This window comes from Helicoverpa zea, chromosome 5, assembly GCF_022581195.2.
Source record: "Helicoverpa zea isolate HzStark_Cry1AcR chromosome 5, ilHelZeax1.1, whole genome shotgun sequence".
Classification (NCBI taxonomy): Eukaryota; Metazoa; Arthropoda; class Insecta; order Lepidoptera; family Noctuidae; genus Helicoverpa; species Helicoverpa zea.
Genome location: NC_061456.1, coordinates 6,204,869 through 6,232,553, shown reverse-complemented (window position 1 = coordinate 6,232,553; position 27,685 = coordinate 6,204,869). Strand labels below are relative to the sequence as shown.

The 27,685-nt window shown below is 35.0% G+C and overlaps 1 protein-coding gene across 3 annotated transcripts in view; it reads right to left on the bottom strand.

The window, feature by feature from the left end:
* Nucleotides 1–2,140: 2,140 nt before the first annotated feature.
* LOC124630544 (pancreatic triacylglycerol lipase-like) overlaps nt 2,141–27,685 on the bottom strand; it is a 30,979-nt gene continuing 5,434 nt past the window's right edge. Inside the window, exons 1-15 of one of the 3 annotated variants that reach the window (XM_047164495.1) lie at nt 8,373–8,824; nt 8,085–8,243; nt 7,857–7,977; nt 7,512–7,659; nt 7,279–7,431; nt 7,104–7,193; nt 6,867–7,002; nt 6,308–6,538; nt 6,115–6,190; nt 5,891–6,027; nt 5,305–5,366; nt 5,135–5,211; nt 4,979–5,048; nt 3,789–3,913; nt 2,141–3,713 (exon numbers count right to left, since the gene is read on the bottom strand). In XM_047164495.1, coding sequence (XP_047020451.1) covers nt 3,608–3,713; nt 3,789–3,913; nt 4,979–5,048; nt 5,135–5,211; nt 5,305–5,366; nt 5,891–6,027; nt 6,115–6,190; nt 6,308–6,538; nt 6,867–7,002; nt 7,104–7,193; nt 7,279–7,431; nt 7,512–7,659; nt 7,857–7,977; nt 8,085–8,243; nt 8,373–8,394 — 1,713 coding nt within the window. In that variant the 5' untranslated portion in view covers nt 8,395–8,824 and the 3' untranslated portion in view covers nt 2,141–3,607. Of the gene's footprint in view, nt 3,714–3,788; nt 3,914–4,978; nt 5,049–5,134; nt 5,212–5,304; nt 5,367–5,890; nt 6,028–6,114; nt 6,191–6,307; nt 6,539–6,866; nt 7,003–7,103; nt 7,194–7,278; nt 7,432–7,511; nt 7,660–7,856; nt 7,978–8,084; nt 8,244–8,372; nt 8,825–27,685 lie in introns of those variants that run through there. The other 2 variants (XM_047164496.1, XM_047164497.1) reach the window with 2 other exon arrangements.

The following is a 27,685-nucleotide window of genomic DNA, read 5'->3' as shown; positions in this document are numbered from 1 at the left end:
TTGTTATAACTGATGCTTACCTGTCTGATTGTTGCTTAATATGCACGTAGGCTACGATTCCGATCGTTACAGAACATGATAACGCTAGAGCAAACTTCGAAGTTTTTGAAGACATTTTACCTTATAATCTTAGCTGTACAGTTCCCTACGTACATAACTAACCGATAGCTATTTAATTAACTATGTCAATAATTTAGGAAATATTATTTTTCCAAAACAAATCAGCTGGAGAAATCTGTTTTGGAAAATGGGAATGAAATTGAATCTGTCAATCAATGACACACAAGCTAATGTCATCTGTCTTTGAATTCAGTTTGACACTTGTTGAAAAATATGTTCATGCGTTTATATAGTAACGTACCATTGATACGTTACCATTGATATTTTAAATTCCCTATTATCAAGATCTTAATATTGTTATCTAAACATGCATTCGTTTTGTAAATAAAGACATAATTTAAGTTTACACTTGGAATAACCTAATATTGTCTTTATTTAATTCTGTCTTTATTTACCTATGAAAATGCATGGTAAAATTCCTTTATTTTTCCTGGCAATTTTAGGATATAGGCTGAATAATAAAGATTTCTCGAATAGATTGAAATCATTTTACTTGGCTGTTTGCTACACTTATTTACGCACCATTACGCACATGCTTCTCCAATAGGCATGATGACAGTAATCAAAAATCATTAAAATAATATATTTATTAAATTAAACTTGAAGCTTGGGATATAAAACGCGCATTATTTTCTTTATTAATAATGTGATTAATATGTAATTTTATAAAATAAAATTACGAAATAAGGCAATCCGCCATGATATCTTGAACACCAATCAGAGCTCGTGACGTCATCTCTCAAAACAACTCGCGCGAAAGCGCGCGAACGTCACATTTCGTTATTGTGAACTTCCACTGCGATCTTTGTTTTTAATTAATTAATTGTTTATAATACGAGTTATGGAGCCCGGATTTATCAAGGCAAACAGCGCTAATTTGCCTAGAATTGATATCATAATGCTGGGAGAGTTTTTGGCATCAAATAAAGATTTTTGTTCAGCTGAATTTAGAAATGTTAAAACTTCCATGTAAGTATACTAGTTTAATTAAAAAAACTTCCATGTAAGTGTATTAGTTTAATTAAAAAAAACTTCTATGTTAGAATCTAGAGAACTATGTAATAACTTACATCAAAGTGATCTTCAGAAAAATAAAGTTGTACCCTGAGCAATATTGCTTTTGAATCTCGCCTTGCAAGTTTAAGCCACTTGTTTCGTATTTTTTTATTGTGAGGAACGTACACAAATAACTTATCAGGAGTTGTTTTGGATGTGTTCTTACACTGGGGGACCCCACAACACCTATGCACTTTCGAATTCATATTTAATAACACAAAAAACTTAATTATTGCACGAGCGTTGTTTACTTGCGTCTTGTAATTTCAGTCGTGACGTCACAAGTGACGACATGACACTGACAAGCGTTTTTGCGCCGGATTGAAAGTGGACAGAGAAAAATACAATTATTTGATAAAAAATCTTCGCATTTTCTTAAAATTAATAATTTTTCATACAAAATAGACGTATACCTACATCATACAAAGGAATTTAAAAATTTGTCATCATGCCTATTGCTCATTGACGATCACGTCCAAGAATTTCGGAGTGAGTACTTCACTAGATACTTTAGATCAAGTCTAATCCCTTGTTTGTTCCGATCTTTCGATAACTTTCCAAGACCAAGTACCAGTGAGGAGAATTGAGAAGCAGCACTGAAAAAAATTTCTTTGAGGTACGGAGGGATATCGTTATTTTAACCACTCAAGCGTCCGGGCGACTATAGTCGCCCAAAAAGGGGCGCTCGACGCGATTCAACACAGATCGCGCTCGATCTGTGTTGAATCGCGTCGTGAACGTACGAGGTGTTGACAGGTGTCGCACGCGAACGCTTGAGTGGTTAAGAAACCGTTGATTATTCAACAGAATCTCAGTCTAGGTAGCTATTATCTATCTTCATTATAACGAAGCTATCTATCCGCGAGTCTAAAAATGACGAGACCCACGTGTCGTCGACTAAATCCCAGGCGTCCTCATTGTCCGGGCAATGCTGAAACTTTGGGAATGGGGTATTGTAATAAAATTTTTAATAATAAAATCTTTTTATTTAAGGATTTGTGCATTTTTTTTATAAATATGACATTTAACAAACTTTTGAATTTATCGTATGAAATGAACCAGTACCTACTAACATAAAAACTCGAACTGGAAAATGTGACGCTTTGGTATTATCGATCACCAAAAGCTAGTTAGACTTAGGATGTTAGGAGATGATTAGATTTAATTAACGTACCCTATTTACGACTTAAATATTTAAATTCGGTCTTGGGGAACTGCAGGATTTTCATAGGTGTGTGAAATTAACGTTAAAATTAACTAACTTGTATCTTTAATCTTCATACAGCTCCTTTTCATATAGGTAGGTAAATTAATTACTAGAAGAACATTTGTACAGTTAGGTACCAAAAGTACCTACCCAGTTAACAATCAATACGGAACCAATCTCATAAGACAAATTACCTGAGTACCTAGGTCAAACTTATTTATCGATGAATTTAGTATTGTAATTCTGTAGATTTTTTGAGGGTGAATAACAAGTTGGGGTCTATTGTATTGTCTAGGCTTTAAAATAAATTGTACTTTTTTGTTATCAATTAAAACTACATGTTTGATCGTTTTGTATGGGAAACCTAAAGTTATATGGTCCACGTAATGGAAATATGAATTAGATTGTCCGATGATCTTGGTTCCAAGTAATAAATATAAAGTTATATATACCTAAAGGCATATCGATAACTATGACTAATTTACACAGGTTCGTTTATTCTCTAAAGATTCAAACTCAAACAGAAAAAGTAGTCTACCTGATGTAAATTATCCATAAGTATTTAATTTTTAGTATGTTTCCATTAAATTAACAAAGGACAAAGTAAAACTGTAGGTATGAATGTAGCGCCATTTTGTCAGTTGCTACCTCAATGATTTAGAACTAAAATCTTAAAAAAATATAAATATAACTCTTAAATATTTACAAGTCTTTATCAACTCATAATATCTACAAAAACTTTGAGTATTTCACTAGTCATAAGATTACAATAAGTACATATGTATACAAAAATAAATTCAGTCAATTAGTTACTGAGATTGTTGTAACAATATAACAAAATAAATGTCCAAAAATACACAGAACGCTTTATAACATCCACAATTCATAAAAAAATATCTCGAAACTTTGTTCAAATGCGTAGACTATTTACAATTTTGTTAATTGAGTGTTTTATTTACAGTTAAACTTTTTTTAACCTAAACTCCGATGTTGCTTCTCTTGATCTAATAAAAACACAAGTTCATAATTTAAATAAACGCAGCTAAATGTTCACCCTGTAACAAGTTCACGCATGAAAACTATCACTGCACTGATAATTTCACTTCGGCGAATGTGTCCATTTCGTTACTACGTCCACTTTTCATTTTAAAGCTTTTTCTCAGAGTCTATGTGAATAGACTGTAAAGTTTATAGTGGAAAGCCTACGTGTTATTTATGGCACAGCTACCTGCCGCAGTTGTCATAGAAACTGGCAGAGCCCCTGTTGGGGATTTCAGCAAATTCACGTTTCGGTGTGCACAACTTTGTGCTGAAGTCAACGTTTCGTTTCCTGAAAATAAAGACATGTAACTGTTTAGCTATGATGCTATGATGATGATGATGATGATTTAGTAAAAAATCGTACCCTCTGCTTGGCAGTTCCATTTGGTCAACGAGAACAGACTTGACGTACAGGCGGTCATTACACCACAGTATGCATAGAGATCGCGGCTCTAGTACATTCATGTCGTACTCCCACGATAGTTCCACCTAAAACACAAAAAAAAAAAAAAAAAAAAAACATTTTTATTTCTCACCACAAGGATACAAGTAATATGATAGTATAGTAACACATAATTTCACATTATATTATAGTGGTTCATATGCCACAAACGTTACACCCTATCCCCTGAACTAGGTATAGCCTGTATCTCAGGAGATAGTTTGTTCAGTACAAGTCTCAATCATAATTGATTAACTTTTGTGTGTCACTGCTCAGATCATGTCATTGCTTTATTGATTTACGATGAGAGAAATTATTATTATTTTCTATTTTTATACAAAATTTAAAAAAATGCATGCAGAAGTAGTGTTTGGTATGTGATGTGTGAGGTGTGTTGGTGTAATTGTGAAGATATATATATAGTACATGTGTGGTGTAATATGTATGTGTATGATTGTATGATGATGATGTGTATGATTATATGGTAAAGGTAAGCAAGTTTTCAGTCTCTTGGTAATTTAGTTGTAATAGGTACTTTTTAACTAAATTTTTAGCTTCATGTGTGGTTAGATTTTGGATGTTACAGTTTTTGTTTATTCTATTGTAAAGTTTAGAACTCATGACATAGTAATGTCTTTCTGCGAAGGATGTTGTATGTGAAACTCTAGGACAAGGTGGGGGGTTCCTGCGTCTGTTGTTGTTGCACTGGAGTGGGGAAACTGTCCTGTGTCTTCTCTGAATAGATGCGAGCACATAAAGCTGCCTGATACTTAACAACTGACAGTCAGCATAAAGGTGTGTTGTTGGATATTTAAATGGCTTTCTAGTCATGACTTTGAGGACAGCTCTTTGAGCCCGCTCCAACTCAAGGAATCTGATTTTTGACGCTCCACCCCATACTGGGATGCAGTAATTGATAACAGATTGGCACAGAGATACATAGATTTTTTTGAGAACAACAACAATTTTTGAGTATAACAACAAATAATAGAATGAAGAATTCGTTTCAAGATGGTCTTTGACATAGCAGGAGAGAGATGAGCTTGGCATTAGAACTACTGCCAATGGAAATAAAAGGTCATCACATTCAAAATTTAAAACACAAAGGTTACCTTTCTAACTTTTCCTCCCAAGTCCATAGGGTGTGTTACTACTATTGTGTAAGTAGTGCCATGCTCTAATCTGTAAAATAACACAATCGTGGTGATCCAATAACAGTATATTTGAGAAAGTAATTTGGTACAATTACATATGAAAGCATTTCTTACTTTACGTAGTTATTTGGGGTTAAGTCCATTCCGCGAATGACGCCTCTGTCGGACAACAAAGTTACCTTCAGGAAGCCCTGTCAATAGAACATGTCCAGATATTAATAAATATGTAATAATTTAATACAATGATGTTATAAAATCAAATTTATTAAAACTATAGAAATTACCTGCACCCACGATTCGGCACCTTTGGGATTCGCCAGTTGAATAGCCACTCTATAGTGGAGTTCTGAAAAAAAAATCGGTTTTGTATGTAGTTCTTAGGAACAAAAAGTTTCATGAAACTGGTGCACCATGTTCTAACTGTACCAGTTCTAGATTCTTGAGAAATTTCTATGCAAATGTCAAATGACCAAACCGCATTCCAAATTGGCAAGTATTGTGTTGTAACATGAGCTTGAAAGCAATCAGCCACATGCTGTTATTAGGGAGAAAGGAACCACATTAGCTGGTCTATTAGGGACATATGTTGAAATGAGGAGTTTTCTAAGGGGTCAACTTTACTCAGTTGTAATTGACAGTCGTGCTTAACTGTGCCTAGACTGACTTTTTTGATTTATACTTCACATACGGTAGTTTTGTGTAGAATAAATATTTACGACATTATCTATGTTCGTGGTGTATGCGGTTTGTAAGCAGTTCAGAAACTTAACTACTAACTGGACTTTCCAGATTCGGGTTTTGCTACCTAATTTTTTTCAAGTCGATCGGCAATAATCCTACCTAATGATTGTATGCGTTCTAGGTACTTACGACAATACGGTAGGTCTTTGCCTGTGCTGAGGTAATACTTGGCGCCAATCGTATCATGCTCTTCAGACGGATAGACCTCATTCTCCGATTGATTGTTTTTATTCGTAATCAAACCAGGAGAGCTGTCTGCATGGAATCTACCAAATTACATACATATAGATAAAATAATAAGTTCATACATTATACATTAAAAAATAAGACGTAGGCTTAGTAATCGAACATACCCCATTATTGCACAACCATGTCCGCAATGGAAACATTTTCCTGTCAGAAAATGTTGATATGACGGGCACTGGTGTCCTGAAAGTGTATCTTTATATAAACACAAATATTGCAGAAACTATTTTGACTATGAAAAATCGTTAATATGGAATTAAACATACCATTTAGAGCTTTATTTACGCTATAATTTCTTACCTATATAAGAACACTTCCCATTGATAGATTCTGTGAACAGTTTAATGGCTCTGACGTGGTTACACGCCACTAGAACCCGCGAAGCTTCTTCAAGTCCTTGTTTGACAAGAGTCAGCGGTACAAGTGGTCCTTCAGTTAGGTCACAACCTGGCTGCTCCTTCCCGTTGTTAGGATAGAAATCCAAATGCCCCACGGGTTGTGACATTCCATATCCTGCCATAAACACAAAATCTGTCGCACGCGTGAAATAAACCGTTGATTAATTAGTTACCATATAACGCGATAAATATATACTCAGATATACTATACAAATGAACAATGGAAATGAAAAGCAAATAAGCGTATGGTACATATTCACATAATAAATACATATATAAGGGTTAGTAAATGATTAGATGGTAAAGCGACAAAGCTTAATCATGTTAACAACAAACGTCATATTATTATTTCGTGTTGAACAAATGTACATGAAACACGATAGTGCGGTGTGGATTATACGAAGCTTACGTGCAGTATCACGAATATACAAATAAATACACAGTTACGTCCAATGCATTACCTAAAAGGAAAATGCTCTTTCCGTCGGTATGAATGACGTCGACGAGCTGAGCGTCGGTCGGGTCTAGCCGCACATGCGTCGGCATTCCTTGGAAGTACGGTTCCGCCGGGTCGAGGCCTGTTATCCTTCCTAAGCCCTATGGAACGAGAGGCTAAATCAAAGAAAATATGAAAAGGAATATACGTAACATCATGTAACGTATCATATTGTAAGTAACCTACAGAGGAGTGCACTTACCTGTATTCTTTCACCTGCATAACCTGCTGTGTGGGCACCTAAGGAGTGGCCTATAATGTGTACATCCAATGGATCCACACCATGTTCTTTCTGGAATATTACCCAGGATTAATATACCTATATTTTCTATCAATATCGTTTCATTTTAAAAGTTAACTCTTTGTATTCAGGGTACCTGTAAAGTATTGATGAAATGTGCTACTTCTAGTCCTACTAGCCTGGTGTTGGCCGTAGCTTGCGTATACAATGGCAGACTGCCACCCGCCCAGTCTACTATAACTACATTGAAATCACCTGCTTTCACGAGCTCATCTTTCATTTCACTGACCTAAATCACAAAACATTAGGGTTAATTTATTGCCTGTTTAACTTGCAAATATCATGTTAGACGGTGTATAATGCAGGTACCCAGTTGGAGAGTGGCGTGTCGATGAAACCGTGAATGATCATCTTCGTAAGTCTCTTTGGGTTGAAATTGGACTTCACTATGGTTTTGTTAACATTCACGTTCAACAATTGTCCATCAGTCGGGTTCTTCTTTGTATACAAAATAAACCTGAAATTGAAATTTCACTGTAGCTATATTTCAATAGATATATTGATTGAAGTGAAATCTACCTCTACGTATTGTCGTGACAAACTTGCTACAAGCGGTCCCCGTTTCTATATTTTATTGATGACAGGCATTTAATGTTTTACGATGATGACAGGTTATTAAATCCGTATTGTTATTAATGGGACATTATACATTACCTGGTATTGATGACAACTCTCGGCAACGGGAAAACATTGAATGGCCTATGGATGAGATGATACCAACTCCTTGTGATGTTCAAGCATCCTAGCTCATCATAGCATCTTGTTTCATTTTCAACTGAAAAAAAAAAACAATTGCATTAGAATTTGGAACTCAAAAAATTTGAACGTTCTTGATTCTTCTCTATTCAGATAAAGGTTGATGTATTGGTATACGAAACCTACATGGTAACCATGGGATGTTGACCTCTATGCGATCTGATCGCGCCCAGTTGAATGGGTCGAGAATGCCAGCGAAGGCTGGCTGCAAGCCGAGCAGAATGCACCACAGCATCACGCGAAGATGTCTATCTGTCAAGTGAAGCCGTCGCATGCTCTGTGGATCTGTGAACAAAGATTAAAGATAACTTTAAAAAGGAATTAAGTACATATTGCAAAGATATTGACAATACCTCATAAAACTTTAAACACTTAAGAATTTTCGATTACGTACGTACATAGTCGTAAACTTACTATTATGTTGGTTTTCCAGCATAATAAATTTGCAAGGATTGATAATTATGCCATTATTATATATAGTTAGTGCCAACAATGGCAGGTGAACGTGATGATCCCACCGATGACTAATCTACACGATCACGGAAGTAATTTGATGTTAAATTATTCTAGTTCTCGGTATTTGCTTTAATACTAAATGCTGGTATCCAGATGAACATGAGCAACTACCGACTCGTTATAAGCCAGTAGGTATCACGATCAAGTATAAATAAGTTCGTACATAGGTAGGTACAATTCCGTTCTATTACCTAGAACCTACGTCGTGCGTATGCCCCTTTGTGCAACGGAGATTACAAACAAATGGAAAGTATATTCAAAGTAGTTCGTGTCGTGATCCCTGCTAGTAATTTACAGTCATGTTCAGATCTCGGGTACTGATTGGCTTCCTTGGCTTCGGCTTACGGCTTGCTTCCTTGCTTCGGTCGGGCACGCGGAAGATATCCCCCCTTTACTTCTTATGCAATGGGTAGATGTATGAGCGTTGCTATTACGATGTTATGTGTTAATACACGAAGGGTAGGATCTATGTATAAGTTTATTATTGTGTCTTCTTTATGCATTGAGCTTCTTTATGCACTATCAGAATACCTTGGAAATTTCATTTTGTTCCCGATTCAGCACAACTTCGACTATCAATAGCGAAAAGCTATATTACACGACCTGTGTTTTAACACGATCTACGTCAGGGAAAAATCTCATAATATTACTAATTATGAGATTTTTATAAGTAGCAATAAGAGAGAAGATACAATAAGTAATAAGTAGCATTTTTAAACGAAGAGTCTTTTATAAAGCAAGGGAATTCTCAAAAGAGAGTAGACGCTTTTGAGGTAGCTTTTAAGAAAGCTTAAAACCAATGGATAACAGTACGAAAGAGGGCGAAAAGTTGCTCGTGAACTGTTCAGTCGATATAATAAGGTCTGAAGATCATTCTTGCCAGAAATAAATTGTTTAATTAATTTTACCACCATTTTTTTGCATCAGTAAGTATTCATAATTATTTGACCTTTAAGCATAAACGCGAATGATTAATTATAAAACCAAAATTTTATTTTCCACTGCAGGTGCAAGATAAATTATATCCAAAAATTACTCGTACTTAGCAAAGTTTTTATGAATGCAACAGTTGCATTTTGAAGTTTTCCATATATATACCGACCAAGGCGACATACGTTATTAATGTAAAGGTCTATTACGAAAGTATTAATATTTACGAATTCGCTACACGCGCCGCTGCCCGTAATCGTATCGCGCGTACATATGCGAGTCGGTATATCGGAGGGCCTAATGAGTGCCAATAACAATAATAAACAGGTATTGTTCAATTAGTTGCGAAGTTTATTTTGTAGACTATTATCATCTATACATAGAGTAGACGTACACACCCAATACGGAGATACCTACTATACAACTCGGATTAATATGTAGTATTTACAGTCATTTGCTAGAGTTCTAAAAAACAAAATTGCTCCGACTGTATACTTTGCGAGTCGATTCTTTCCGTTTTTTGTTATTTACCAATTGCAAATTAAAATAGTCAACTTGAAATGTCAATGGCTATTAGGGGGTTTTGATGGGTTGTATATTTATTATCAAAACAAGTATTGCTGACTTAAAACACTGCCGGTTCTAGACATAATAGAATTGTTTGTATCTAACGGAAATTGTGTTAAAAATTTAGTATATTACTGCGTCAGCCTAGAAAAGAAAACTGTCCCATGACAGCTCGATATGTGCACATCATGGATTGTGGTTATTAGTCTTTGTTTGCTGGAATATTTTCAACGAGGACACTCCAATATGCAGTAGTTAGTTTACCACATACCACCGGATCTACTGCTATCTATGGTTATCAACTACCTACTGTTTACAAATACACACATCGTAAGTTCATAGATAACTGCGAATGCCGTGTTTCTTAATGTTGAATAAATTAATAAGAATGTTAACATAATTCCTACTGAACGTTAATCTATGATAATTTTCCACTTGCTAGAACATTCTGAAGATTACTTCATGTAAGTGAAGCTATTAGGTATTTGAATAAATTACGTCATTGTGAAGGTAACGTGTTGTTTGATAAGTTTCGAAAAAACCGAAATTAAACAACTATCACAGGTGCTTAAGAACCAGATAACTGCAATGTAATTGTATAATCCAAATAAATTTGTGATATAATTAGATGGGACATTTACTTTCACTCATCATTAGAACAAGATTCGGTGCTGATTGCCTTTTGAGATAAACAAAACCGGAAGACTACAAGCAACTCATCAAATGATTCGATGAAAAAACCGAACCGCCATCGAGTTACAAATAAAATAAGGCACTTCCCGAGAGGCGCGGGCGCCACCGGCCAGCGCGGAAGTACCGCCCGCGCCGCCGGTGATGCAATGCAGCGCGAACGCATTGTACCTTAACCTGCTAACTCTGATATAACTGTTAATGTCAGTGTGCTCGACTTATGCCCACTTTATGTAAGCTGATGGGACCATGGAACGCCTCCGCGGAACACATGACAACTATGATACTGCCGCACTCCACAATCATGTTTGTTGCAATCAAGCATAAGCTCGTAACTTAAAGATGTTCAAAGAAATAAATAACCGTGCACTACCTAGCTTCAATAACGAATCACATGTTCACGTCATGTAATGTTTTGATTGTATAATATTTTTGCAATTGTCAATGCTGTATTACATGGTTCACAAATATCGGACGGTGACCTTCTTCTGCAGGCGGTATCTTGTTGACCTACATTGAGTTTTGTTGTGGTCAATGTGAATTTACCGAAGCGAATGCAACATCCATAACCGCCAGTTTAAAATTTTAACATTATGACATTTATTACTCTTTCGGTGATAAACGTTCATATTTTATGAGAAAATAGGAACTCGTGCGTGAAACTTGCGTTGACTTACGACTTAATGTTTTTTTGTAATTAAGAAGAAAAATGTCGTAATTTAGCATGTTGTTAACTGCTGTAACTATTACCTAAGACAACTATATTTATTTGTGTTGCGAAGATAATCTTTGTATACAAACATGGCATAATCTAGGAAACGCGTGCCTGCGTAACATTTGATCGATTTAAAATCTTTTGATTAGACGCTTGCAACAGAAGTTATTCTGTTTGTAAGACGCTCTTGCAACTAATTTGTTCGTCTCGTCGCGAATTGCGTTCTCGAGAAGACTATTGGTACAGAATGTGAGACGTGACCGCACTCACTATCGACTCGTATCCTTTACTTATGTTACGCTTGTGGCTGCTTATTTGGGCCACGAAATAGAGGTGCATGCTACATTCGGTTTGCATATCGCATTCCTCGTTACATTGTAAACTACAATGTAACTGAATACTATGAAACGATAGACTTGCACTGTTGCAATTTATGTTATGTACAAAAATTGTGAACGTACAATGATACATGAAGTCATTTTAAATGGAAATTTTCCTGTGATGGGACCGTTTAATAATGAGGTTGTACCATGATTAGCACATTCAGAGGAAATGAATGATTATGTCGCTGTAATGGGTGGTCGCATCACCTATGATTAGTGTTTATTCTCTTTAGCAATCGTTCACGTTAATAAGAAATTACTTTGCGAACGTGAATTTAAATTACACATGGAACACTGCACTGGTAATTGCAAGTCGGCACACCTAAGTTTAAAGGTGTAGATACACATCCCAGTAATGAGTAACTTAAGTAGTACACGCTTACATTTGGTTTTAGTTGTATTTCATCACTTTACGGCAAAGTTTAACAATGCCCTAAAATGGAAAACCGAAGTGCTTAACCGCAGCACTTTAAATAGCCCTTTAACGAGTGTTTTTCTATTGCAATCGACTTGAGAAATACTTATGTTGAACAAAGTAAACATAACCTTGACATAAGGCTGTTTCAATAGTTACGTAAAAGTTCGGAATGGAAACTGGAATCTGTCAATAGTTACTCATCATGAATTAGTAGATTGACGCAACATATTCGCACGTCTCTATATGCGTATATTCGATTATATATGAAGGAAAAAGATTTAATTTGCCATAGATCTGAGGTCAAACTTGAGGATATTAACATATTCAAATTTAATATTTATAGATTCGACTCTCTTCAACCATTCTCTTCAGACATTCATAAAGTAGGTATCTAGCTCACAATATGAAAACAGAAGCCACAAATAAACGAGTAGATACTTAAATTAAAACTTTCGTGTAATAAAAACCGTACAAATATCCATTAAAATTATATCTCTGAATCTTCTACATTCTACAATATGAGTTAGCAAACACTTAATGCTCAGCCATCGGCTTGAGCAAACAGTCTTAAGCAATGCCGTGCCAAAAAAACGAGAATTCTATTTTTAATAGGTCGCCGGAAGACGCTGGATGCAGGTCGCTTCCAACAGGTATCTGTGGAGATCAAAGGGGGAGGCCTATGTTCACCAGTGGACGTCCTATGGCTGAGATGATGATGATGAAATGTTGTTCACATATATGAGAACTTTACATTGAATGAGGACGTTTAAATTCAACAACCTTTCACCAATATCGTACTTAATATTCATTACTTATACCTAAGTTTACTTTTATTTTATTCCGTGATTCGTGAATGCTCTTTAGAAGAAATACATGATGAGGCGTGAGTTCTAAGCCTATTATACTTACTATTGAATGATCCGCATAGAAGTTAAGCTAGTTAGAACGATATTTCTTCCAAATCTACTAAACCTTAAGAGATCGACTCTCTGATTGAACAGTTGTCTTGTTACCACCAGGTCAATAAGAAGCAATAAGCAGCAATAAGCTTTGTAATCATGTTTGTTTGACTTCGGTCTAGACGTTGGGTTGAAGCAATTATTTTTGGCGACAGTCCAGTGCTGCGTAAAGACACCTCTAGTATTTCAATTACTTACGTGCTAAACCTGCAATAATGCATTCGATATATCGTATACATTCATAGTAATGTGTAATAATTGCTCATAGATTGGTAAAGTCTCGCGTACAATTGCCACAATGACCCAATTCCCTCGATAGCTCACGTGTTTATTATAATCTTATTACAAATCACTTTTGTCTCTTTATGCTTACGCTCACACTTCAGACTAAACGGTAGGTCGACTTTTGGCCTCTTGGAGAAATAAAAAAAAATGAAAATCCCGAAGTCAATCAAAGTTTTTATTCATATTCATAATGATTTATAAGCCCGAACCAACTATGGTCCGACTAAAAGTTTGTCGTGTGTGCGTATTCTTATTCGACCGTGTACGAATGTATTTTAAATTGGGAATTGTGTAATTGAGAGGCTTGACCGTCGTGACCGTATCGGGTATGTTTCTGTCAATGCTCGTCTTGATCACAGGCCTTCAATTAACCTTTTCAATTTTATCGGGGCCTTATGGCGCGTGCTTGTTTAAGAGCCTAAATAAATAAGATTTGAATGAACATAAAATCATAAATTATGTACTTATCGATCATGTTAACATGATTATTTTAGTAGATATACATTTTTGGGGATTTTTTGATTTTTTCATTGCTTCTCATTACTTGTTATAAATATGGAAATATAAAGTACTTCAAGTACTTTGCTTCACTTAATAGTACAACTTGCTCGAGTTATTAATGGTGATATTTTCTCGTATCTTCACGCAGAGATACGAGAAAGCAAATTGGCTTACTATAATTATGTATGCACCGACACGATACATTTATCAAGTGGAAAATGCAGGTGCACTCGGTCCTTAATGACGGTTTAACTGGTTATATGGTCTCCAGAGTTTTTTTTAATTCTGCCGTAATTTATACAGCATCCTGTTGGCGAGTATCGATTAGACATTCTACGAATAAGAACATTCTCGATACATACGCAGAGACGAGTCGTTGACATCACACGCTTTGTTTACACGCATTGAGGAAACGCCGTGCATTGAATTGTAAATGAATCGATTTAAATACCGCTTTTCTTTGCAATCGATGTAGACTCGATAATATGTTTTATCTTGATAAAAGCACACGTTTTGCCAAGGAGTTTTTACACTGCTTTAAAAATATAAATTTCCGATTATTTTAGAGATATTGAATTACAAAAATAGAATAAATTGACCATGCTCACTTAAAATGTTAATATTCTGAACACTTCGAACAACCTCCATTTGCAATTTACAAACGATCACATTCTCTTGATTTCACAATTATCTCTGTAACAGTAACGAAAGAGAAATGACCGGCCTTGCCCTGTAAAAAACATGTCATGTTTTTTTATCAGATAGCTGGTACAAAAAAATATTATTTTTATTTTATTTTCAAGTATTTGGGCGTTCGTAGCGCTACGGTTGCGCGTGCGTACAGAAGACATCAACGCACGCTGAAATCGTTCGCCGTAACATGTTTACGTGCAACTCGATAAGTCTATGTAACCGCTAATGTTCTAGAGAATTCTTTATGAAAGTATATTGTACTTTCATTACCCCAGTTAAAAGAGTAGTTAGTAACCATTAAAGAGCAATAATAAAAATAATACTGGAATGTTAAGCATAAAAGAAAAATCAAATCTATGTTGCTCTGAAGAAGATACTTTTAAACGATTGTCATTACTTTATATATTTGCATAACAACATATTTAAATTAGTAACACACGTAAAACAAAATCATAATGTTTACCAACCATATCGCATAACGTAAACAACCTACATACTTGAATCAACTTCAAAGAGATTGGTGTTGCCAACAATATTTATTGCTTGGTATGCCGACATAACATTATAACAAATAGGTGCGTTGCATTGACATATCGGTGGCTTGCCAACACTAGATAGTGGCTGGTATAGGCAGCATCAAAAATTGCTGGACAAGAGATTTTTTTTAAAAGTGTCTAAAATCTTAAAGGGTCGTCATTTTTTGAGAATACATACGTCAATATTAGTAGTCATCCTAACCTTCAAAAAAGTCGATGAGTACTCTGGTATGTTATCGACGATACGGTGCTTAGCTTTAAAATTTAGAATTGTTCAGCTATTTTTATGTTGACTGTACAGGTGTGCACACTAGTGAGTGTGAGGGAGATGGTGCAACGCTGTGCAAGAGAGTGCAACGATACTTTCTCTTGCACTTGTCAATGCGGTCACTGTCACTTTTGTATATTTTATATACATATATTGCACGAATCTCATACTATTTCGTTAATGCTCTGGCGTGCTCTGTTCGCTCTAATTGCTCCTTTCATTTAAAGAAATAATCGAGTTTTTAATGTTCGTTATCGTGTTTATTGCATTCCAGTTATTTTTATTGGAAGATATTAAATATTAATTGTGTCCAAATAGGTTATTAATAAAATGAAGAAAACACGATACGTTCATATATTATATTTTACGATGAAAATTCTAAAATAAAAAGCAAATAAAAATTGTATGTACAGTATGTAGTCGATGTCCTGAAGTGGAGAGCCTTGAGCTCTCAAATAGTGTCTTTGTTCAGTAATGCTTGCAGTTTTCATATTTGTTACTGCCTGCACCACATATGACCAGCTCATACGCAACTGAAATAGTAAATATAGTGTAAAGATGCTTCGAATGATAACTAAGAGGAAAACTCGTAGACACATCAATCTTTAAACAGTATTCTTCAAGTCTCTTGTAATATTTTGTAATATGCTTAATTGACGTATCGGTCTTAAGTTAACTTTATGATATGGCTTAATATATTACATGATTAAGTTTCGTATTATAAGAGAGCATTATGAATTGATATGAAATAAAATTGCAAATCACTATGACTATGACAACACCGCTTACTTTGGACTTGCTCTGCCCCTCTTTTCAATGCGCTCTATAGTTCGGCCATTCAGAGAATGCGTTCCTGACACGTCGCGATTGAACTGACGACGTAACTTTGCAATGGCGTTGCAGTTACGATAAAAATATTTTTGCTGGTTGTTTACCGTTTTAACAATTGAGGAGCATTAAAACAACATTATTATATCAATAATCAATGAATGTAGTTACGTCGTCAGTTCAATCGCGACGTGTCAGGAACGCATTCTCTGAATGGCCGAACTTATAATTTGTGCAATGCAAGCATATGTGCAATGTATAGTAATAGTGACGGGACGATACCGTGAAGGTTCAAACATACAGGTCGGTTACTAACGTTCATATTAGACGATGTGGAGCAACGGTCAAAGTCACGCGAAATGTTATGTAATGAATTTTAATGAAAAATTTACTCAAATACCAACATTTTAGTAATTTATAATATTCTTCAGTAGCTAAACTCTTACATACAAATTACATGTATTACTGGCTGAATATTATGTCATAACAATTTTAACCTTATTCGTAATGCAAGTTTGCAACTTTTTAGACATATTGTAGTCTGTGTTTACTTTTTTATGTTAAATACTTGTTTCATTTATGTAAGATATAATTGAAGTGAGTACAAAAAGAGCTATTAGATGCATTGTTTGAATACATTATTTTACTAGTAAGTGTAGTTGTATGTAGTTTCGTGATATAGAAAGAAATCGTTTAGAAAATGTTTGTATTTTTTTCTCAAGACAGTTCTCACGCTGCATTTTGATGTGCTAATTACCCGCGAATTATTAATTGAGGATACTAAATGCACATTAGCGCTGGAATTGTTTCGCAACACTACATAAACATGCGGGTGTGACGTCACTATAGCACTTGATAAAGGAAATAAGCTGTATTTCATCACGATAGCGCAGTTTGTGCGAGAAAATTGCAAAATTGTTTACAAGTTGAAGACGACTTTCGAAAAGGTCGTAGGACGTTCGGTTCATTCTAATTAATTTATATAAGGCTGGGTGTTAATTATTTGTAATGTGATCTCATTTTGGGTAATATATTAAAAATAAATTAGATATATTGCAGTGGTAATGACAGACCACTACATACTTTCTCTGCACGATTCGATAATTTTAGTCTTTAAATTACCTCGTTGGGATATTTTGGCATGCAAGTGTAATTCATTTCCAAAAAAAACGTAAAACTTATAAATAATGCCACTAAAACCACTTATTTTAATACACGAAGAGTCGAATCATTAAAAACTCATACTTAACAGTAGTTCAGATAACGATTAACAGTTTCTTCGTAAAAAGTTACTTCATCACATAGGTACTTTACTGATAACATAATTTGTTTTGCACAGTTTTAGGTATATGAAATAAAAGAATCATTCATAGTATTTTACAAGTAATTCCTCGGGCTCCTTGCTAATTTAATGTGCATATTTATTCACAATTAGTTGGCACAGGTTCGCCTTCAAATGCCTCTGCTGTAGGTACACAGAACACCTGTTAGCCACTCTAAATTAACACCACATTTGCTTAGAAAATGTAAGAAGCTATGACAAATAAAACAAAGGCCTTATTGGCCACTTGACTTAAGTGCCTTTAAATAAGAAACATCATACACAATAGTAATAGAGGAATAGGAGGAAAAGGAAGAAAAGTAAAATTCTTAAGTGGATGCGACGACTTACATATTTATAACTAACCTTAAGATCGGAATGACTTCTGGCGACATAATACAATACAATAACTAGATAAATTATTTTCTTGCACTGCAGTGTAGGTTTGTTTTTTAGAAACGACATATAATTAATCCCAATTACCTATGATAATCTTAGAGTATCTTGGACATCAGTTGCCTGAGTAAAACTGAAGGAAAACTTCTCGGGGAAACTTGGACTTAAAAAATCTCAAATCGCCAACCCGCACTGAGCAAGCATGGTGAAGATGACTGTGCCCTTTCGTACAACGCCATTGCAAGTAAATTTGATAATAGTTATTTGTTACACAAGAGTGCCAAGTTGCTTTATAACCGCGGGCTCAATTTTGATGACCGAGCAAGCGAAGGATTCTAAAATTGAAACACGAGCGTAGCGAGTGTTTCAATAATTAGAATCCTGAGCGACAGCGAGGGAATCAAAAGAGCACAAGGTGAAAAATCTTTGCACTCGAGTGCAACACGTAACTTTTCATCCCACCTCATCGAGGAAATTTCTAAACTCAAAAAAAAAAATGGCACGCACGTCACAGATGGCAAATTAAAAAGATGTACCTATTAAAATTTATTTATGCAATAACTCAGTTTAAAAATGTAATGAGGTTTAAAATCGACCTAAAAATAATAATTTCATCCCACTTCATCGAGGAAATTACTAAATGCAAAAAAACAAAATGACGCGCACATATGAGTATCAAATTAAAAAGAAGTAGGTACCTATTAAAATTCATTTATTTGAAAACTCAGTTTATAAATGAAACGAGGTTAAAAATCTATGTAAAAACAATAATAAAAATTACTTAATTAATTGATATGTATTTGTTTTAAAAGTCTTATCAAGATTGTCATAAATGGAGTAATTACACACGAATTCTAAATGCACACATAATGGAGTAATGTACACGATATTCTAAATTCAAATCACTTTGCCGCTCGAGAGGATAAAAACGGCTTTTGCGCTCAGATATCAAAGGGTAAAACTACTCTTTCCGAGGTGGTGGGATGAAAATAAATATTATTTACACCTCTCAAGTCGATTCGGTCAACTGAAATTCTACGTACTTACACATAGCAGAGAGGTTGCTCAACCCATAAAGGATAAAAAATCTTATAATTACTGTAGAATGCAGCCATGGAAGTTTTCGCTGCACCTGTGACCCCATTAGTAAGTACGTCAGCTTAACGAGAGCGACGGATCACGTCCCGATTAAGTCTTGTGACCCCAATTCTCACGCCTGTCGACAACTGATTGATATCAGGGTACACACGATTTCCCTCCTTGTGAAATGATAACCATCCGAGGTATAGGTATTATCTTCATCATTTTATTTTACCGCTAGTAATAAAAGTAAGTAGAATTTCAGCTGACTTAATTGTAAATAATATTTATTTGCAATGGCGTTGACTAAAAGCCCGCTGATTCGATAAAGGTTCTTAACACTAAAGACGGATGCTGTATATGAGTGTCAAATGCATACAATGCGCACTTGAGAACTCATTGACTTATCACACCTTTTGTAATTCATTGAGTATGTAGTCAACGCCTAAATGATTTAAAAGTCAGTTAACACAAATATTTTGAATTCTCAGTACACACTAATAAACCTGTTAGTTTACCTGATAATGTCGTCATTGTTTGAATATAAGGATTGTACCTAAGTCAGATAATATAAGAGGATTAAAAATATTCATACCTGTTTGTTGTTTTTTGTTTTTATTTTCTAATTTTAAGAAGATGCGTTTTATTTTATTTGTGTAATTTTCTAGTTATAATTTAAATCCTTTCATTAATTTGCGTATGTTGGTTAACCAGTAATTGGCGACTGTGTAAGTCCTAGTATTAACAGAAATTGTACACTTGTCTACACAGAAGCTGTTGGTAAACCTTTTAATAAATAAATAAATGCCTGCTTCTAACTTAGAGTCACCGTGAGATCACACTTGGCTATTTCTTATTATCGTTGAATCTGACTAAGGCAAATGAGGTTTTATCGTAGATTTATTATTAGATTGTATCCCTGGCCGCGTTACGTAGTCTCTACTTTCCAAACACGTTACAGTTTATTGGACTTTTGTGTATTGAAATAAATAATTTTAATTTGAACATATTAATAGATTATAAGGGTTAATTATTTTAAATTATGGTTATATTTGTTTACGTTAATCCTTGGTAGTATTCTAAAGATTATTTTTTGTCAATGGATTTTAGAAAAAAAAATCAATTCTGTTTTTCTTTTCAAGTAAAAAGTTTTTCATATATCCTACTTTATATTATAAATGTGAAAGTTTGTGAGAATGTATGGATGTATGTTTGTTATTCAATCACGCGAAAACGGCTGGACCGATTTGATTGAAATTTGGTATGTAGATAGGTGATACCCTGGATTAACACATAGGCTACTTTTTATCAACACACCACGCGGGCGAAGCCGCTGGCGGAAGCTAGTATTTCAATATGTTGATATGATAGTGTGTGCGATGCAAAATAAAATAAATCATAATAATAGAAACCATTGTTTACAATGCCAACTGCACTACTTATCTGCAGACTAGAAACTTCAACGATTAGATGTCATTAATCACATTTCTTACTGATAGGAGTAAGCTAATGCCATTAAAAACCTGCTCCACTATATTGAATAGAGAAAGTATGAGATTGTTCTCACCGTGCCTACTTCATTGCTTCTTATTTATTACATAAACCATACCCCAGCTTGTTATATCTGAGAATATAATTTAAACTACTAGAAAATATTACACGTAATAATTATCATATAAACAAAAGAATTATGACTTTAAAGTCTAAGATAAGTAGATAAGCTAATCGTTTATTCAGAACATAACACAATGTTTGATAACAGTTTCTAAAAATGCATTGTTATAAATGAGTGTGAATATTTTATCACAGTGCTGAGATGACAAAACATAGAAATGGCTAACAATGCAGAGTAATTTTATCCTATACTCATTTACAACTTTTAAACAAAATATTTGAAAAACTTGTCAATTTGTGCAAAAATATGGGTCTGATCCAGGGGTAAAATATACAAAATTAGCTTGGTTTTTTTTTTATATTTACATTGGGGAGAAAGGGTAACACTTATGGTATGTCTGCGCCTTTCTCCTGACTGGTTTTGGGTTGGGGAGGTATTGTGGAGGGGTTTTAGATGTTGTAGGTAGTTTGAGAAGGGATAGGTTTTTTCAATTATATAATATATACATAATAAATAAAATATAAAACTAAATTTACGGATATGGTACAGAAGTAAAATCGGCGGTTACAAATGGGCTAGTTGTTGTTGTTAAACCGCTTGAGCTGCCCGACAATCCATAGCTTCTGGCGTCAGCTGGGTTATGTCATAGGGGCTCGAACCATTCGCCACAATCAAGTGGTCATTCCGAGTGGAAGAAAGCGAAGACATTCCTGAGTCAGGTGTTTCCAGGTCTGAATGCTAATCCCGTCACATGGACACAGATTATCGGGGGTGATGTGGAAGCGGTGAAGATATGATTTGTGGTAGCCGTGGTTGGATAAATATCTTGGTTTGATCCGCCTAACCCAGTGTAAAATCTAAGCTATAACTTAAAGTTTTCAAAACAAAAAGTGAAGATTATATTGTGATAGTATTATTGTTATCTTAAATTTTTCACATTCGCACACAAATCAACACTAATGGCAGAAATATGACTTAGTAGACAAAAACTTGTACTTTTCTACGCATGTCATTGCACAATGATATTGTTCATACTTCCCACTGCTGCTATTATGGTACTTACATAAATATTACTGGGATTTGTTAAAGTTCGCTATGTTTTTCGAGTCACGTTGTTATGTAACTAGCGACATATTATATGGGTACCTATCACCATTGGACAAAGTTTTTTTTTCTTCATAGGCTGATTGAATTTCGTTCAAAATTAAAAGACATAGGAAGTGCGTCGGTGCGCTCTATTACTTCCTCTTCGTGGGTGGCGCGAGATACTGTCCATTGTTGATTTCTATAAAAGCAATCTCAAGTGCAATCACTGATAGAATCGTACGACGACAAGCTGCGTATCCGACTATCCGTACAATTCGAGCAATAACAAAAAATAATTATTATTGGTAGGCTTTACAGTTCCGCGTGCTTCCTGTGAAAGTTGGCTCACGAGATAATAATTAATATGAAAGCCTATAAAACTCGTGTATTAGCTCCTAAAATAAATAGTTAAAGCTTAAATGTTAGCGTTAGTGGCCAAGCATAACGTAATAGTCTGTTGAACAGAAAAAAGCTCCGGTTAGGCGAGTCTTAATTTCTAGTTTTGCTTGTTCACCTAGATCGGTATTAGTTTTTTAATTAAAGAATTTAGAACGATTTAATAGGTGGATAGTGATTGATTGATCTTCGTGGCGCCATTGTGATGAATTCGTTGTACTTTTTCATTGTTCAAGCAACGTATACCGTGTACAGAACCATCAAATGATGTATCATGTTTACTTATGAAATAATAAAACAAATTTAATTGCATGGATTAAATTATTTCGCATGTGTGATTGCAGATCGCTAACTTAAATAATTGGCAATAAATCTGCAATAAAATAACTCATATTAAACTAAATTTTACCGATGCGTGTACATAATATGCAGTAATCAAAATATTAATTAATAATTACGTAAAAATTTAAACACGTTCCTAAAGACGACGAACTATTTAACTTGTCACATATCTCTAGTGTTCAATAAATTCCTTCGCTGGGCTAGGTACTTACATACTAGTATATTAATTTATACGTCATTATGCGGTGTATTTGCATTGACAACGGGATATCCTGATGATGGTAGCTGAACTACCGCATTTAAATGAAAGTGCACAGTCCGGAAGATATCATTAAATAAATTATTACTAATGTATGCAAATCAAAGAAATTATTTTATTTACGTTTCGCAGTTAACTAGTCTCTGGCAGTTCTATTTGCCTGAGGCTTTTAATTACATACAGTTTATTAGATATAAACAAACAATTTTAATAAGGGAAACTGCACGCACTAGTGGCGCGTATATTTATTACAGTTGCTTGTAAAGTTGCAGATCTCCTTTTAAACTTGTTTACCTCAAAAGGGCATTTTGCCGGCTATCTGATCGCTCGAAGTTGCGAGAGTTGAAGAGCTGCAATGGAAACTCCGAACAGGGTGCAGCGGCCTCGGGCGCCGTGCATCTGTCACTAGGATAGTAAGCCACCGGGTCACACGTACCGAACTTTATGGAAAAGAGGTAAACAAACAAGATAAAAGGCACAGCTTGAAGGCTTGCTTTCTATAATCACGTCCAACTAACGGCACTGAATTAATGAAAACGTTCCACGGAATTGGTTCAATGGGATTTCTATGTATAAAGTTAATAGTGGGGATTTTTTTTTTTGAAATTTAACTACTGTTTTTCAAGTTAATTTAGTTCTTACCTATTATATTCGAAAATAATATAAGATAAAATAAAGATAAAAATAAGATAAAGATATATTCGAAATAAATATTTGCTAAAATGTTGCCCCTAAGTTGCATTTAAGATTTGCTGTGAGTATTGAACATTTATAATTAAGCAGTCGGCAGTCATCATCAAACAATACAACTTAATATACATCCAAGTTTGATTAATTACTATGTTCTTGTTAGCCTGGAGTTGTGGAGCGTATAATTAGAAACAAACAAAGGAAGTTAGATAACCTATTCTACAGACTTCGATAGCATGTTATTAAATCGTATAAGAAATAAAACTAACAAGTGAAATGCATACAAATAGTGTGAAACATTTTGATTTATTTACGAGCAATCATTACACATTTGAGGATGTACAAAACCTTTGAAGTAATAGGTAATAATAATATCTTTACGAACTTACAAAGGCTCGGCTTTTCAGTTCTAAGAACATTTGTTAAAACACGCACGTGCATTCACGTTAATACTCAGTATTTGCATGTTTACGCCACTCTGGGAAATTTCTTTTTCTAGATGTTTTATTTAACAGAATGTTCCATGGAAAGAAATGAGTCGTGTTGAAAGGAACGTTGTCAGGAGTACTAAAGTGTTACGTAAAAAAGTAATGACAAAGAATGTTGTAAGGTTGTCAGTTAAAAGTTTGAAATACAAATAGTAAATCGCGTCGGAGGTAACGAATGCAGTTCAGATGCTGTTGTACAGGACTGGGTCAGCTGGCAGTCAGCGAAAGTATTTGTTTTCTCTTGAGAGTCGGTCTGGTTTAGCTTCTCCAACGGCGACCGTATAGAATTTCTTTTACCACTAGCTCGATGAAAGTTATTAGAAAATTGATTACCTATAGCTTTCAGGTTGGAGGTGAAGATTTGTTACATTGCGAGAAATTGTAGAAAATCTGCTATTTAAAACACAAGGAAAAAGCAATTGATTATACGAATTACCGGAATGCAATGGAATGTACAACAACAATATTAAATGTTAAGCACGAAACCTTTGGTTAGACGTGATATGAACACGTTAAGTGTCGGCCGGTTATGTCATGGAGTTCAGAAAAATGCATTTTTATTCCGCAAGGAAATACACAAATGCTAGTTATTCATGCAGTGGATTTATTGTTGGTGGATTAACTGTTGTTCAACTTTCATAACGGTTTATTTGCATTTGAAAGGAAAATTTTATCTTATCAATGCATGTCTAAACTGTGCTTATGTAGAAACAGCCAGCATTGTATCCGCCACACTGACGCTTGGGCACGTAAATATTTTACTTGAAGTATTGACAGATAAGTGAAATTGTTCAAAAGAAAAGCATCTTAGAACAAGAAACGATGATGATTGTGTTAACATCAGTGCGCTAGTATGAAACGATTGGCATGCAATAGGCGTTCGAGCTGAAACTCCGATCATTGCTATGCGCGACGCGGTCTGATAAGCCAAATAATTTATCAACGCATCTAGAAAAGTCCTGTGTTTAGACACTGTCAAGTTATATGGGAATTTGATTTATGATGATGTTTTAAAATGTTTACCTCTGCACGGGTGGTTGACCAAGATTTCGCGCGCATAACCTGTTGTACTACTATAAATTGCAATACATACTTATATATGTGGTATACCAGCTTTTGCTTGGAGGGGTAAACAAGAACATCAACAGTGAACGAACCACCACTGCTCTATCATTTCAAATTTAGATTACGTGGTTTATTTATCAACATAAACATTATTTGTTTAGGAAGGAACTGCAAAGGAAGTTTGCTTGTTAGCCTTTGTTGAGATAGGATTTTAATTTTAAAATAAATAGAGTTATAAAACAAGGTTGAGAAGAATTAATTAATTATGTAATAATTAGATATTCAAATAAGTAACTGGCTGACAGGTTCGCTAACTGTTAGCCTTCTTGAAATATCTTCAGAGCTTAAAACCTTATTTGGCAAGGTGAACAAAAGCCGATTGAGATGCCTTTTGTTTTGTTCCTTTTTCTTTCCTAACAGACGACTAACCTACTTACCATTGTGTCTTCATACTCAGAAAGTCTTGCAATTTTTAACATATTTATGTCACAGAAAATATGTATTACGTGGGAACGAATGTGCAATTCTGTAATCATTACATATGTGTTACTGTCATAGAATGCACATTGTTTGTTTTTAAAATCAATTTCATACTTAACTTTTACAAACAAAGTGTGCTGTTTGCAAACATGTCAAATGTCAAGTTAAAAACATTGAAGATGTTTTGCAGGACTTTCCGTAAGAATAACAAATATAAACAATGAGTAGTTCAAGGTGACATTTTGAGTTTCTTCGGACTTGCAGCTACAGCCAGTCGCATACAATGTAAGTCAGAAATAATCGCTACGAGCGGACATTCCAAATTAGCCGGAGTACGTAATTTGTGATTAGAAAATGTTATTTTGATGCAACAACTAGGAAACAGAGGTTGCAATACGTTACTGTATAGGGTATTATGAGACACAATAGTTTGGGAGCATCGGACTAGAACTCGAACGTAACACTTATGAATGTTATGTCAGAGCTCATATTAAGGTCGGTGGTAATGCGCCCGCCATTAGGCCGCGGTTTTCGAGGTCTCACGAGAAAAATAACTACGAGATGAATTACTGTGTGATAATGTCGTTTTAAATTATTTGTATTGTAATGCAATTTTGCGAATTATTCAAATTGTTTGTTATGTAATTTTGTCAACATGTGACCAGTCGAGCGTGGAAGAATTGTTTTTGTTTATTTTATAGGTTGTACGGAAAAGCTTTATTATAAGTACAATCGAATGATAAATAAGACATATTATTCTTAAGTGAAAAACTAGATTATACATATAACGCTCTGAAGTTTTCCCTTGAAATTATGAATGGATAAAAGAATTATAGGTGTGTAAATTGGCATTGAAAATGTACATAAGTATTTAAATAATTTCGCGGTCATGTTAAAAATTGTAATAATTTACACTTTACAGGTACATAGATAGATAAATAATTTCCATATAAATTGTATTGGTTTTATGTCGGTGACGTTACAATACTGTAGGTATGTAATAGAATAAGATTGGGTTTTGCCCAAATAGATTATCAAACAATTCCTCCTTAAAACAGTATTGACCTATGAAGATACATAGCCTACATACCTTGCATAAAATTGAGTAAACATCTTACCTAACTCTTAATTGAAAAGGTTCATTTAACACTCCATTAAAATATCTATCTGCTCTGCAGCTCAGGAATGTATTCATTTAACCACTAGAATCATTGTGTTAATTTTGTTATGGTGTCGGCTAATGCAAAGAACGTGATATAGGTAAGGTTATATTTTAATCAAACGTGTAAATTACTATGTCTTCACCTTGCCTCTAATGACCAAGAGATAACTGATTTTAATTTAAATACAGCAATAAACTCAATTTAAATTACGTACAATTATAGAAAGAGGTTTATTGAATCTTTGAAATTGATTTTAAATTAGATAATTTTAGAAATAACTACTATAATTAATAATATTCGGCGTCCGCGAGTGTGATACGTGACTTAGAAAAGTGTAACACCGAATATCACTTCCCCGTAAGTTTACGAATACGAAACACTTAACAACGAATGCACGCTACCTCGAAAAACTTAACGCCGTAGCCATGCGAACTCGAATAACGAAATCTCTAAATTCACCTATACGAAACACTTAACAAAGAATGCACGCTACTTCGAAAAACTTAACGCCGTAGCCATGTGATCTCGAATAACTAAACCTCTAAAAATCATCGTAAAAAGTCTTTATTCATATAACAATTTTTTTGGGTCTGAGCTTGGTGTCTGGAGGGGCCAGGGTTCTGGAGCCCTGAGGCCACGAGTGCCGTCGAGCCATATATTTGTCAGGCATCGTTTCCCGCTCAGCCTTATCCAGGATCCGTCTGCAATGGAAGCAGATTTTGTTCCCGACTGTTAGGCAAGGCTCACAAAGTACTCTCTCTCTCTGCATACAACTCCCTAGACGGAAAGTCTCTCCCTCAGTCTCTCAAATAGCTCCCCTTGGCATCGGTGATAGACGGGGTCCGTCTATCTCCACACGGAAATCGTGTCCTCCGGGGTATGTCGTACAGGACAGAAAATCACACAGCACTCAAGCACAACACAAGGTACCTGACGTCTTCATGTAACGAGGAGCGTGGAGGCGGTAGCCGCCACTGCGGGTCAGCCACGCTGTCACAGCTCACCCGTCGGACCTGGCCGACGAACAGTCACAAGACCACGGCGACACCAATCTCCC